The sequence below is a fragment of the Artemia sp. Qi Xiang Cuo genome, chromosome 4, assembly GCF_049724085.1.
Source record: "Artemia sp. Qi Xiang Cuo chromosome 4, ASM4972408v1, whole genome shotgun sequence".
NCBI classification, from domain to species: Eukaryota; Metazoa; Arthropoda; class Branchiopoda; order Anostraca; family Artemiidae; genus Artemia; species Artemia sp. Qi Xiang Cuo.
Window position 1 is genome coordinate 81,729,587 of NC_142797.1, and position 15,243 is coordinate 81,744,829.

The window sequence follows — 15,243 nt, forward strand, 5'->3', positions numbered from 1 at the left end:
CTGTAAATTTTAAAATCCTGACTATTTTGATTTTTCAAAAACAGAACATCAAGAAAAGGAAGTTTCCCATCCTCTTCCAATTCAACAGTAAACTTTAAATCCCCTCCCAAACAATTAAGATGTTCCAAAAATCCTTTTAATTCCTCCTCCCCATAATTCCATACTGAAATAATGTCATCCATATACCGGCCACAGAAAATATGTTTAAAAAAATATTAATCTAACGCAATTGTTTCAATATTCTCTACAAAAATACTAGCTAATAATGGGGATAAAGGGTCCCCCATAGGTAAACCATTCATTTGCTCGAAATACTTCATTCTAAATTGAAAAAAATAAGAGAACTTATTGCACAACCTTACTAAATTCATAATTACAGAAACTTCCAAATCTGTTTTGCCACTAATCAAATCCAAATTACTTAAGAGCTTTCCTTCTAGAAGAGTTTCGGCCGCTTCTACATCAGTATTTGTGTACATTGATACAATTTCAAAGATTCAAAGCAAAAAACTTAAAGAAATTTATACTTTTTTCAGTTTTTCAACCAAATTCGAAGAATTCTTAATATGAAAAATTTGTGTAGACAAAAGTGGTTTACAGATTGACACTAACCACTTGCTCAAAACACTTGTTGGTGACCTTGTACTTGACACAATTGGTCGTAAAAGTAGGTTAGGCTTATGAATTTTGGGAAGTCCATATAATTTAGGGCACAAGGAACTGCGTGGCAGGCATTTGTAATAGAGTTGAGGTGTAATTTTTCCTTCATCCTTTAAGCACTTCAATTCTATCTTAAACTTATTTGTAAAAGAGTCTGTTGGATTATACGATAGCTTCTTTTATGTTTTTTCATCCTCTAGTAAACTTCTTAATTTTGATTCGTAGTCCTCAGTATTCATCACAACTAAAGTGTTACTCTTATCTGCTTTTGTAATGGTAATTGAACTATCCTTTTTCAAGTTTTTAAGAATTCTTATGTCATTGATGGTCGTACTAGGAAAATTCGGTTTCAATACAAAATTAGACAGGGTTTTTACGGTAGAAGCCAAAAACCCTGAAATCATTCACCTATGAAAGACTAAGAAACCTTAGCTCAGAAAAGCCTGAAATAGCGAAACTACTCATCCCAAACTAGAAGTTTCAGACAACAAACGCCTATGACGGACTAAGAATCATAGCTCTGACAAGTTCAAATAGCAAACTACACATCCCAAATCATAAGTTTCAGACAACACACACCTATGAACGGCTAAGAAATCTAGCTCAGAAAAGACAAAAATAGCAAACAACTCATCCCAATCATAGGTTTCAGTCAACACACACCTATGAAAGGCTAATTAATCCAGCTCAGAAAAGTCAAAAATAGCAAACTGCATATTCCAAATCATAGGTTTCAGTCAACGCATACCAACGAAAGACTAAGAAACCTAGCTCAGAAAAGCCAAAAATAGCAAACTACACATCCCAAACTATTGGTTTCAGACAACATACACCTACGAAATACTAGAAAACCTTAGCTCAGAAAAGCCTGAAATAACAAACTACACATCCCAAATCATAATTTTCTGACAACACAAACCTATGAAAGGCTGAGAAACCTAGCTCCTAAAAGTCGAAAATAGCAAACTACACATCCCAAATCATAGGTTTCAGACATCACACACCTATGAAACACTAAGAAATCCAACTCAGAATAGCCCGAAATAGTAATTTACATATCCCATATCATAAGTTTCAGACAGCATTCACCTACGAAATACTATATCCCAAATCATAAGTTTCAGACAGCATTCACCTACGAAATACTAAGAAACCTTAGCTCAGATAAGTCTGAAATAGCCAACTACTCATCCCAAACTCGAAGTTTCAGACAACAAACACCTATGAGCGACTAAGAATCCTAGCTCTGAAAGTTCAAAAAGCAAACTATACCTCCCAAATCATAATTTTCTGAAAGCACACACCTATGAAAGGCTATGAAATCTAGCTCAGAAAAGCCTAAAATAGCAAATTAACCATCCCAAATCATAGGTTTCAGTCAACACACACCTACGAATGGCTATGAAATCCTGCTCAAAAAATTAATAAAATAGCAACCCACACACCCCCAAATCATAGGTTTCAGACTTGACACACCTACGAAAGACTAAGAAATCCGGTTATGAAAATTCAGAAATAGCAAATTACATATCCCAAATCATAGGTTTCAGACAACACTCACATATGAACGGCTAAGAAACCTAGCTCAGAAAAGTCAAAAATAGCAAACTAGTCATCCCAAACTATAGGTTTCAGACAACAAACACCTATGAAAGGCTAAGAAATCCAGCTCAGAAAAGTCAAAAGTAGCAATCCACCCATCCCAAATCATAGGTTTCATACAACACACACCTATGAAAGGCTAAGAAACCTTGTTCAGAAAAGTCAAAAGTAGCAAACTATATATCCCAAATCATATTTTTCTGACACCACTTACCTATGAAAGTCTAAGAAACCTATCTCAGAAAAGCCACAAATAGCGAAACTCTACATCCCAAACTATAGGTTTCAGACAACATTCACCAACGAAATACTAGAAAACCTTAGCTCAGAAAAGCCTGAAATAGCAAACTACACATCCCAAATCATAATGTTCTGACAACTCATACCTATGAAAGGCTAAGAAATCCAGCTCAGAAAAGACGAAAATAGCAAACTACACATCCCAAATCATAGGTTTCAGTCACTACACACCTATGAAAGACTAAGAAATCCAACTCAGAAAAGCCCGAAATAGTAATTTACATATCCCAAATCATAAGTTTCAGACAGCATTCACCTACGAAATACTAAGAAACCTTAGCTCAGAAAAGTCTGAAATAGCCAACTACTCATCCCAAACTCGAAGTTTCAGACAACAAACACCTATGAGTGACTAAGAATCCTAGCTCTGAAAAGTCCAAAAGGCAAACTACACCTCCCAAATCATAATTTTCTGAAAGTACACACATATGATAGGCTAAGAAATCTAGCTCAGAAAAGTCAAAAATAGCAAATTAACCATCCCAAATCATAGGTGTCAGTCAACACACACCTACGAATGGTTAAGAAATCCAGATCAGAAAAGTAAAAAAAATAGCAACCCTCACATCCCAAATCATAGGTTTCAGACACCACACACCTAAGAAAGACTAAGAAATCCGGTTATGAAAAGTCGGAAATAGCAAATTACATATCCCAAATCATAGGTTTCAGACAACACTCACCTATGAACGGCTAAGAAACCTAGCTCAGAAAAGTCAAAAATAGCAAACTAGTCATCCCAAACTATGGGTTTCAGACAACAAACACCGATGAAAGGCTAAGAAATCCAGCTAAGAAAAGTCAAAAGTAGCAATCCACCCATCCCAAATCATAGATTTCAGACAACACACATCAATGAAAGACTAAGAAATCCAGCTCAGAAAAGTCAAAAATACCAAACTACATATCCCAAATCATAGGTTTCAGTCAACACACACCAACGAAAGACTAAGAAACCTAGCTCAGAAAAGTCAAAAATAGCAAACTACTCATCCCAAACTATTGGTTTCAGACAACATTTACCTACGAAATACTAGAAAACCTTAGCTCAGAAAAGCCTGAAATAGCAAACTATATATCCCAAATCATAATTTTCAGACAGCATTCACCTATGAAAGGCTAATAAACCCAGCTCAGAAAAGTCGAAAATAGCAAACTACACATCCCAAATCATAGGTTTCAGACACCACACACCTATGAAAGACTAAGAAATCCAGCTCAGAAAAGTCAAAAGTAGCAAACTAAATATCCCAAATCATAGGTGTCACTCAACACACACCGACGAAAGATTTTTCTTAAATCGTTAGGCACTTCTTCTTTTTCAAAAATCACATTCAAAATCTTCAATAGCTTATTTCTAACCTCATAGCCACTATATTTAAGAAACTCATTTACCACGCTATCAGCACCCGGGGCCTCATTATTTCTTAATCCTTTTAGTGTTGTCACGAATTTTTTCCTCACAAAATAAATCTTCCTTCAGATCCAAAGTGTCACAAACTTTTTTATTTTCCTTTATGTCTTTTTCTGAAACAAATAAAGCCATATTTTTTTTTTTTTTTTAATATTTTCATCTCAGGAGGGGTTTAAAATAAGATAGCTACATCATCATGTGCTTCCACCTACTTAACACTCAACCCTGACTCACTCCTTAAAATTCATCAATCAATAATAAAAATATGAAAAAAAAATAATAATATTAATATTCATTATCTAACACCAAATTATATATTTCTTATCCCATTATCAATTTAATCATTAGAATCATATTTAGAAAGCAATTCACTTTTCAATAGCCTTTTAGATTTTCTTTCATCATTGCTGCTATAGTTTCATTTTACTGCTATAGTTTCATTTTACAATTTTCAGTTGCCATTTTTTCAGTTTCATTTTACTATGTTCAGCCGTTATGCATGACCTCGATTTAAAATAATTGTGAAATGAAAAATATATTAACCCAAGCATCTCCATAGCTAGTGCATAATTTTTTAGAATATTAATTTCTTATTAATCACTAAGGCTAATGACTTTTTTCTGAAGTGCTAAGTTTTATAATCTTTGTCGTAGAGATTCAAAATACAAAAGAGAAGCAAATTAATTAAGTCATTTTCACAAATTTAGCTTCAAACCTTGCCGTAGAAACCGCAAACGAAGCTGTCAATGAGAGTCAATCACTGGTAAACGAAAATCCAAAGGAAGTTGAAGCTCAGGCTGAACCACAAAAAGGTAAGCCCAAATTCCTTTTGAGTTCAATTCTCAAATGTGTTGCGTATTCAAACCTAGCTCTCCAATTTCACAATTTGGTCTAAACCTATATGGATTTTTTGTTATTTTATTTTTTTTTGAGCATGTATATGCCATCCTCAAGTTTTTGAATACTGGGAAGGGTAGTAACGAAACGGCTGAAACAGCAGTTCAAGTTTGTTTATACTGATAGGTCACCGTAGATGGAGCTTTTAAGGATAGCTTAGAAAGTAGATTAGGATAGACAGATCACCTCAGGAGTGCATGGAAAAGCCCAAGGATTTTGATAGGCTCTAAGCTTATAGCATTGTTTTCAAACCTTGATGCTACAACCCTAAGAGGGTCCCAATCACATATAAAATAGGTTACAGTCGGTCAGAAAAATGGATAGTTTACGGGCAAAGATTTTTTTATTTATCAATTTACCAATTTTATTGATGGATATACAAATTCGAAAACAAAAACAGTATTAAAATGAATCAATTAATCATTCAAGATAATTAAAATGTGCTGATAAAACAGATAGCTGAGCTTAATTTTATACGTTTATAGGGTTGAGCGGTAACTGACCTTACTTTTGACCTTTTTGGGGAGTTGTGACACTAAAAATGTTGATAAATGATTGTTTAGGATGTTTGAGAGAAAACTGATAAGCGTAACTAACGATAGAGCACACACAGGAACCAGACAGAAAGGAATGAAAAATGGGTTTTATTTTCCCAGACAAATTTAAAAATGAAACAGAATAAAATTTAAAAGCGATAAAATTTCATTTAAAAGTTAAATTGTATTTCCGACGTAATCATCTTTAATTAGAAACGTATTTAAGAACTATAACAATTACTACTAGACTAACTTAGACTATTACAAATATCATGAACTATTATTTTATTGTTTACATTTAAAAAAAAATAAATAAGGTGCAAATCTGATATGGTATTAAACTATCAGCAAAAGATCAAAAATAAAACTGAAGGAGTAAAAAAGTCAAAATATGACACAAAACTCACAGTGTACTTTTAATGTGTAGCTACTGTATGAGATAAAAATAAATTTTGGGAAATATAAACTACTATTTAACAATATAAAACTTTGAAACAAATTTTCAGCTGTACCAGTTAATGCCAACCAAAAAAAATCCAATGAACATAAGACTACTAAAAGCGTAGTAACTGAAGAAGTTCAGGAAGCAACTGTGCCATTGCCACCGGTTGAGACCACACCCATTCAACCAGAAGCTGTCGCTGTTGAAGAACCAGTTGTAGAAGAAGCAGTTCCGTTTGAGGGAGTAAGTGCTTTCCAAATTTCGAAGTTGAAACCTTCTTAGGATGTGAATATCAATGGGGTTCATTTCTTCATTAGTAAGTTGTCAGGGTGTATCCAGGATTTTTTCGGGCTTTTTTTGCAAGCTTTTTTGTTACGTTTTTATGAGCTAGACAAAATTTGTGGAGGGTGCAGGGGTTTAAACCCCTCCCCAAAGGATACGGCCTTGTTAATAACCCTTTCAGTAGTTTTTTTTAACTTGATTTTTCTTCATTTATATAGATTTTGTTTAATTCTAGCTTATAATTATAACGTATGCTTATTATTACAATTTTACGTTTTTATGGGTTCTGAAAAATTTCTGAAGGGTGAGGGGGTTTTAAACCCATCCCCCTAGGAACAGCCTCGTCAATAGCCCTTTCAGTAGTTCTTTAAACTTGATTTTTCTTCATTTATTTAGTTTTTGTTTAATTTTAGCTTATGACTATAAAATACTATATTTGTCAAAAGGCGTTTCCCAAGTTAGACCTTAAAGACTTGTACATTTTATCGATCTGCTCAGTGATTAAATCTGTATAATTTCTAGAAGACAAAATTTAATGGAGGAAACCTGAAAAGAAGAAGTTTTGAATAAAAATTGACTAAATCTTGTTGTTTATTTCCGTTTTGAGAATAGAGAATCTACTACTGAAAAGATTATGTATTCCTTATCCAAAATGTAGGTAGTTATGCCGGAACTTGTTTTGAGGCTAGGCCTATTTCGACTATGATGAAAATATAGGCAAATCATAGGAAAAAGAATACCAGAAATCATAGGAAAGAATTTCCTCTTTGGCATTATTATCACCAGTGTCATCATTTAAACTTCCCAGAGATGCACCCACGGAACATAAATCCTCCTATACCCCCACCTTCATTCTAGAACTTACTTGAGCTGTATTTCCTGATGACCGTCTGCATGACGTACTGTCCTGATGACCAGTACAAAGATCTCGATTGGGCCACAGGGACAACCTGATGAGTGTACTCTCCGCTTACTCTTTCTTTTTATAAAATAACATCCTTGGAGATAGACCGACAGATATGGCACTGATTTTGATCTCTGGAACCAAAGATCTGTGTGATTATTAAATTCTCCGTGGGCTAAACGTTGCCCATCTTCTTTTTCGGGATTGAGCCAGGTATTTGTTTAAGAATGGGTTTGAAGTTTGGGTTACAAAAAAAACTGAAAAACACTAGAAAATTAAGTAGAATTGTGTACATAATTTAAAACTTTTAGGGCTTTGTTAAACAACCAGACATGATAGTTTCCGTTTGGTGCAAGGATGGAATTTTGTGTCTCTTGAAATTCGGATGAGTTGAATTTTTTTATGCGCCAAGTGCTGCTAAGGTGGACATTTTTTGTCATTGGTTTAAATTTTGTGGGGTTTGGGTTTTGCATCGATTGAGTTTTGGGCTGGTTGAATTTTGTTTGGGCTCAGTGATACCACATTCAATTTCGTGGGGCTGAGTTTTTTATTTGGCTGATTTTTAGCAGGTTGAATTTGTGGTAGTTGAATTCTGCTCAAGTTCGATTTAAGAAGGTTCAGTTTTATGTGGGTTAAATGTTTCGTGGCTCGATTTTTGCAGACTTCAGTTTTATATGGGTTGAATTTTTTTGGCTGTGTATTATTGGTTGAATTTTGATTTGTTTAAATTATGCTCTGTTCAAGCTCTACTGAATTGAATTGTGCCAGGCTGAATTTAGCATGGGCTCATTTTTGTCTGATTCGGTCCGATTGGGTTTGATTTTACAGATTCAGTTTCATTTTTGGGGTTCGAGTACATCAAAATATTATAAGTTAAGCCCACGACGTTGAAGCCAATTTTTCCCACCAGGTATGCATATCTCGTATGACCTAGCGCAAATCGGCACATATTAAGTCCTTCCAATAGACCCTATATATATAGACCTTATGTGTGACATAGGTAAGCCTATAGCTTTGATGACCATGGATAAACAGTGTGAGACAAAGGGTGAAAGCAAACCAAACCTGAATTACTATCTGAAAGAAAGAGGAGTCTTATCAAAAGAGCAACAAGATTCCCTTTGATCTCGGACAACCACTAAATCGTGATATATGGGATAAATCTGAGACATACTCGGGTTTAGCGTGTAAGTCTTACAAATATTTGGACTGTAAGTTACTTATAAAACCTAGACGAAAAAAACTCGATTATAAATATAATAAATCTACATAAATAATATATTTTTAGGCAAATATGTGTCACCTGAAAATCCTGATATAAAATTCAATTAGCGATGACGCTTTACTGCAGTACATAACAAATACTAAATTTACTTTTTTACAATATAGAAGAAACTTAGGCCTGACACTTAATTTATTTTTAAGCTGATCTATAACCTATTTAAATTTCACTCAAATCGATTCAGTCTCCTGCTAAATCCTTAATTTTGGCATCTTAAAAAAAAATCGTACATTAAAAAGATATTCAGTGTATCCTCATAGTCTTTTAAATGAATGACAGGTAAATATATCAAAATTATTTAAATACCAAAAATAATGTGCAGCAACATACTTCTCTACATAGTCATATTGTCTGCAAAGGCATTTGTGGTATCTGTGAAGAAGCTTTGCAATACCCTCCTCATAAATTGTAACCACCAATGATTTGAAGCGTGCTGTGATGGTGTCATTGAGCTCTTTGTTAGTTTCAAAGTGCTGCTCCCCTAAGCCACTACTTAGATTCAGGTAAAATATTGAAGTCACTTGGTGCTAAGTTTCGACTACCGAAAAAGACCTGGTTAAATTGTTCAATAAGCTGTTGAGTTACACGAGCACTTTGAGGACAGCCATTGCCATGGATAAGAACCATCCCAGAAGTCTGCATACCCATTCCTATATTTCCAGTAGCTCCCTGTAGACGTCACTTAGCTTCACAATAAGCATCTATTTCTTGGTTGCATAAACTCCATAAGCAATACAGCTTTTTGGTCCTTAAACAATGTTCCTACAGACTTTTGGTTGTTGAATGCTTGTTCCAAATTTGTGGTCTTTTTGAGGAATTTGTGATCATCTATTGTTATGAATTTCATTGCTATTTCCGTGTCATTCTCATTTTTTGGGGATTTCATGTTGGATCCCATTTCGTCACCTGTAATTTTTCCTGAATTGAAGAATTTGCTTCGAAAGAAAAAAAATGTCACTTCCAAACAGACGAAGAGCTAAAAAATTATCACAGCTCACTTCAAATCACTGATGAAGACATTTTTTTTCCAAACGGACGAGGAGCTGAAAAATTATCACATGTCACTTCAAATCACTGATGACGACATTTTTTTCCAAACGGACGAAGAGCTGAAAAATTATCACAGCTCACTACAAATCACTTATAGCGACATTTTTTTCCAAACGGACGAGGAGCTGAAACATTATCACAGCTCACTTCAAATCACTGATGACGACATTTTTTTCTTCCAAACGGACGAGGAGCTGAAAAATTACCACAGCTCACTTCAAATCACTGATGACGACTTTTTTTTAAAGAGACCGTTGCAAAGCGGCAAAACGGCTTCGATCTTCAGGGTGATTGAGTGGCGAAATGAGTTTGATTGCAAAAAAACTTTTGGCACTGCTGTTTTTTTATATTTCCTTTTTTCTCTTTGTAGCCAATAGAAGTTGAAAAAAACAGCCCTCGTAGCTCTTTGGAAAGCTTTTCATAAAATCCTACTAGTTTACTGGTCAACTGTGATTTACAATTTTATTAATTTATTTTTTATTTAATATTTTTTTTTCCAAGCAAAGATAGCTGTCATAAGCCAGGCCTGGCCGACTTCGTATTTCAGAGTCAAAACAAGAAACTGAGAAACATAATAAAAAGGTTTAAAACCAATCATAAACATAAAATTTTCAAAAGAACGTGCCATAATTTTATCAAAATTGTCAAAAAAAAATTAAAAATGTGCATATACATGGCAAAAAAAAAAGAGGTAAAACTATTAAATTAATAAAATTCATTAAGCAAAAAAAAATAGAAGAAAAACGAACAAAAACAAATTACAGGTAGTAGCTTAGTTGGGTGTTTTTACTTAATTATGTACTATGAAGGACCAAAAGGGGTTTTCATATCTTGAAGTCAAGTAACGAACGGGGGACAATAGATAGTAGGTAAGATAAGATATTTATGGCCAAAAACTATTTATTTATAGATCATTGAAGAAGAGCCTCCTGTCCGACGACCAAGAGATCACATTGATGAATTTTTGAGACTGGGGGAGGGAGCAGAAAATTTAGCTTTGAAGAAAAATGCCATTCAGGTGAGTTGCCAAGAACAACCAAAGTAGACACACAAAGCGGCATGGAAATTCAATTCGGTTACGAACCATAAATTATACAGGAGAGAAATTAAAAGATAAAAAATGTGTTTCAAACTTCTTGTCTATTAGATATTGCTAGCTCTAAATTAATATGTATTATGATTTTCATCAAGGTCGTCTGCTTTTTAGGTTTTTTCCACTTCATTTTAAGAATTTATGCCGATATTCTTAGGCTAACTTTTGGTAGTTATCTTAATAATAACTTACCAATTTTATCTTATCGAGTAATTTTGCAAGAACTTCCTATTTGTTTTATACTGGATTCAGCATGAAATTCCTTTTTTGTCGATTTCTATGGCTCAGTTTATGCTAGAAAATTTAGCTGGTGCTGCACCATGAGCACCGCCAGGAAATTTCCGAATAGGTGAAGGCCTTGGTAAAACTTTATTTTACCAAAGTTTAACAAAGTTGAACTTGGTAAAACTTTGTTTTACCAAGGCTTAAATGCAACTCATTTTCCTTTTTATACATTTTTAATGTCTTCTTGTCTCCAAACGGGGGGGGGGGCTATGGCTTCATCCCTCCCTGACAGTTTCCATACACGACATATAATATTCCGATTTCCCTTTTATTTTCAGTTATTTTCATCTGAACAGGACGGGATACGTTTTTTTTATAGATTGTTTGGAGTTTTGTAGAAAAAATTTCTGAAGTTGAAATTCTCAAAACTGTGTTTTTTTTAAGCAAATTGGAAAAATGGGATCTTATTTATATATCTTTGAAGAAATCTAAGTAACTAGGATATATATTGGGTGGGGTTAGACAATACAGTATCCTTAAAAGATTTTACAAGGACTATCAAAGTTTTTTACAACCTTTCGGTTTCTACCAGATCAGATTTCAAAAGTCTGTAGGATCTTAACCATAAAAAATACAGTGGTATTGAATCGGACCATATTATTACCAATCGCAACGAGAAGATTTATTTCATTGCTGGATATGTTTTTGTCATAAAAAAAACAATGTATTTATAATTGTGAAGAAAAGAAGTAATCTGTAAAATTTTGCTTCAAAATTTGACTAAAAGCCTATTCTATTGACTTTTACACCCCTTTAATAGTTTTTCCAATAGTTGGTGACAGACACGAAAATGTCTTAGAAAACAAGGATGTATATTAGAAAAAATTCAACTAATTTCAGTATTTGATTAAATAATTTATTATTATCCCACTAATTTAAAATAGAAATGTATGTGTAGCGCATTCTTAAATTTTGAGACAAACTTACACTTATACCAGAACTAGTCAAAGGATAATAAACCTTCAAACTCAGCCTTTGTGCCATAAAAATTTCGAGGGGTTCTCCCGTCTCCCTGTAGACCCCCCCCCCCCTGATATTGAAAGACTGATGTAAAATAGTGTCAGCTCAAGTTGTGGTAAATATATTACTGTTGGAACATTACAAAGTTTTTAGTGTACACTTTTTGCACTCGCGAAAACATAAATGTAAAATTTCGCCTCTTTTAAAGTTTGGTGGGAAAATGTTTAATTAAAATGCAGGAAAAAATTTGTTTGCACAATGGTGGCACATATAGTTTCATTTCATAGTTATGCGGCCCAAAATACAAAGACTTTGAGAACTCGTGAAATAGAGGATTTAATGCCACGCAGATTAATCTGCAATAAAGCTAAACGATTTTAGTTCTATTCTGCTAGAATTTTCTAACAATTCTGCTGTTAGTGCTGCTTTAGTTTATTTCTTAGTACCACCCTGGCTTGAAGCACCTTAATTATATTCTGTCAAAAATCTTTAAATTGCTTAAGTTAATATTTTGCCTCTAGGCTGATTTCCTCCTCCCCAAAATTTCGCCTCAATGTTATCCTCGTGGAAGATTTACCCCAGAAAAATTCTCCCACAGCAAATCCCCCCTTGGAAGATTTTCCCACGGAAAATTCTTCTCGGAAAACTCCTCACTCAGATGTAGAACACCCCAAAATATGTCTGCCTGTGGAAAATCCCCTGGACAATTACACACCGCCCTGGCCGAAAAAAATTCCCCCACATGTGAAACTGAGGAGCTAGAGCTAATGTTTGACAAATAAAAATAATTATGAAACAACGAGACTTTGAATAATCTACCTATATTCTAAAATATAGGCAGAATATGTGGTGTTGAATATCTTGCAGTATTTGTTTTTATATTTTTACCTCTTTTTTAGTTTTTTTGGGGTTCCGTTATCATAGCATGTATCTTGCAAGTTAGAGAAAATAATTTAGAAATATGAAACTAGTGGCAGCTGTAGAAACGTTACCCTATGGTGAAAGTAGACAGAGATAGCAGGCTGAGACTAAGAAGTACGACTAATTACTTCCTGTGGACTTGTTTTGGTCCCGACATCTAAAGTACATTTTACCAGATCCCCCCTCGCAATCAAGAACGCGTCCACTAGGCGTAAATCAAAGGGTTTTCCTGTCTTAAGTACCTTTGGACACATTAAAGATTTTTAATCTCAATTGCATGGATGCAAAGTTAGAAGCAAGAAAATTTAATATGGACAGATTTCCTTATTTCAAATAAGCAAGTACACTGATTTCTTTAATTTTTATCTTACTCTGCGATTTTTTATCAACCCCCAGCGCCCAAAAACGCGAAAAGATGAACGAAGAGAAATGTATATATAAGAAATAATCCCATAGGATATTCTGCATTATATATTCTGCTTATATTTTTGAATATAGGTAGAATGTTCTAAAATTCCTTCTTTTATGAATTTTTATTTGTCTTACTTTCCCTTTGGCACCTCAATTTTACAGGAGGGAGAGATTTTCCAGTAAAAAAACTTCCGGGAGATTTTTCCACGGGGAGAATTTCTGGAGGGAATTAGCACGGTACTAATATATATTGCTTCATTTTGGCAAAACTTTTTTAGATTTCAAATTTTAATTGTGGTGATAACTTCTAACTATTTCTGTCAGTTTTTTTTTACATCTTAGAGTTGGAAATTTTAGTAGAAGCAATTAGCTTTTGTTAATTTTTAGGCAAAGGATAATGTAGGCATTCACCACTAGGACGGTGCTAAAATTGAATTGGAATGGACATAACCTAGTAGATTATGAAAAATTAATTTCTTCTTTCCCAGGTTACACTGCGCGAAGTTAAAAAAGTAGTGGAAACAGCTGTCCGTCCGCTTGAAGCAATTTACAAATATAAGGACATCTCGAATCGCCATTTCGGAGGTAACAGGATTTTGTCTTCTTCTTCTTCTTAGTGTTTAGTGTTGAAAATTATGAAGTATTACGAGAAGCATCACTCCTTTCTTAGAGAAGAGTGATTCCCAACTCGTAATCTTGCGTCACTTTAGGCATTCCCAAATTTATTGTACCAGAAGACAAAGTTTTTAATATGCCACGGACATTAAAATAAAAAGTTTTTGCACCTTGGGCCTTTTTCGGTCTTGTAAGCTCTTGTATCTTTCTTCTTTTATACTGTAACGTTTTTCTTCTGGTTGTTCCCAACGAAGTTTTAAGGGCAGCACCGCATTTTTGTCAGTGTTGCCACATTGAGCCGTGGCGATTAAAAAGCAATAGGAATTAAAAAATTTGACAAAGCTTTTCGTCCGTAAAAATTCAAACATTAAAAGTCTGTTGCATCTACACAAATTAGCATGTACACCTTTAAGGGAATGCTACACCATCTTAAGCTGTTTGGTGCTATAAATTTCAAGTTTATTTTTTTGCTGATTTTTTCACTAGTGTCTCTTTTTTTAATTCAGATATCTCAACAGCCAAAAACAGCATTAAGAACTTGGGCTTTAAGTTAAGCCCAAGTTCCGCACAAAGACTAACGAGCATTCAATAGCACAGGAAATCAATTTTCTTTAATAAAAAAAGTTCACATATAACTCTCAAATTTAGAAAATTCCAAAATACAGTAACTTTATAATTAGCTTACATAAGAAGATAACAGGCACCAATGAACAGGTGCAGTGACATCTTTGTCTCAAACTTCACCAATTAGTCAAACAAGAGTGATAGTAATACGTGGCGTTCATACTTCGAATTAATTACAACTTAAATAACAGCGGCTCTATTATGTATGATGTTATGTAAATCATGAATATGTGCATCATAGGTAGCGCAATAGAGCTGCCTAAGTAAAGAACGATGTTGGCACAAAGTATTATTTATTTTTTTGTTTCCATACCCGGGCACTTCGTATCGAAAGAGTTGTTGCAGTAACTTCGAAAAGGACTCATTCGATTGGAAAATGGAGGGGCTAGTGCCCTTTTTAATAGTCGAAAGTGGCTGGAGGGCAACTAGCCCCCGCCCCACGCCCATTATTTCCTCAAACACATCCAATCAAAATTTTGAGATAGCCCTTTTGCTCAGCGTAGATGATTTCCAGATAGAAAATATTTTTTTGAGGAGGACACTCCCCCACCCACAAACCTCGGGGCAAGGGTTCTAAGTTATGCCCTGAGGGCATATAAGAACGATGTTGGCACAATGTATTATTCATTATTTGTTTTTCCTTTAGAGCAGGGCACTTCGTATCGAAGAAGTTGTCGTAAGAAACTTCAAAAAGGGTTCATTCGATTGGTAATTCAAATTGCTTTTATCCTTTTTGTTAGTCAAAAGTCATTGGAAGATAACTGACACCCCTTCTCCGCTCACAGGTTTTCGTCAAACAATTGATACAAATTTTCAGATGGCCGTTTGGTTCAGCAGTGTGTATTTCTAAATCGACATTCTGATGTTGAGGAAGATACTCCCCCATAGGCCTGAGGTCAGGGGTTTTAAGTCATGCCATGGGGGCATATAAGGTTTTTATAGAATACGATGTTATAAAAACATCA

General features: G+C 34.4%; 1 protein-coding gene across 2 annotated transcripts in view; it reads left to right on the forward strand.

Annotated features, from left to right (window-relative positions):
- Positions 1-15,243, forward strand: part of LOC148953508 (sarcalumenin) — a 141,186-nt gene that overhangs the window by 90,403 nt on the left and 35,540 nt on the right. For both annotated transcript variants that reach the window (XM_089088576.1, XM_089088577.1), the window contains 4 exons: positions 4,684-4,788; positions 5,916-6,094; positions 10,280-10,387; positions 13,528-13,624. In XM_089088576.1, the coding sequence (XP_088944702.1) occupies positions 4,684-4,788; positions 5,916-6,094; positions 10,280-10,387; positions 13,528-13,624 (489 nt within the window). The remainder of the gene's footprint in view (positions 1-4,683; positions 4,789-5,915; positions 6,095-10,279; positions 10,388-13,527; positions 13,625-15,243) is intronic.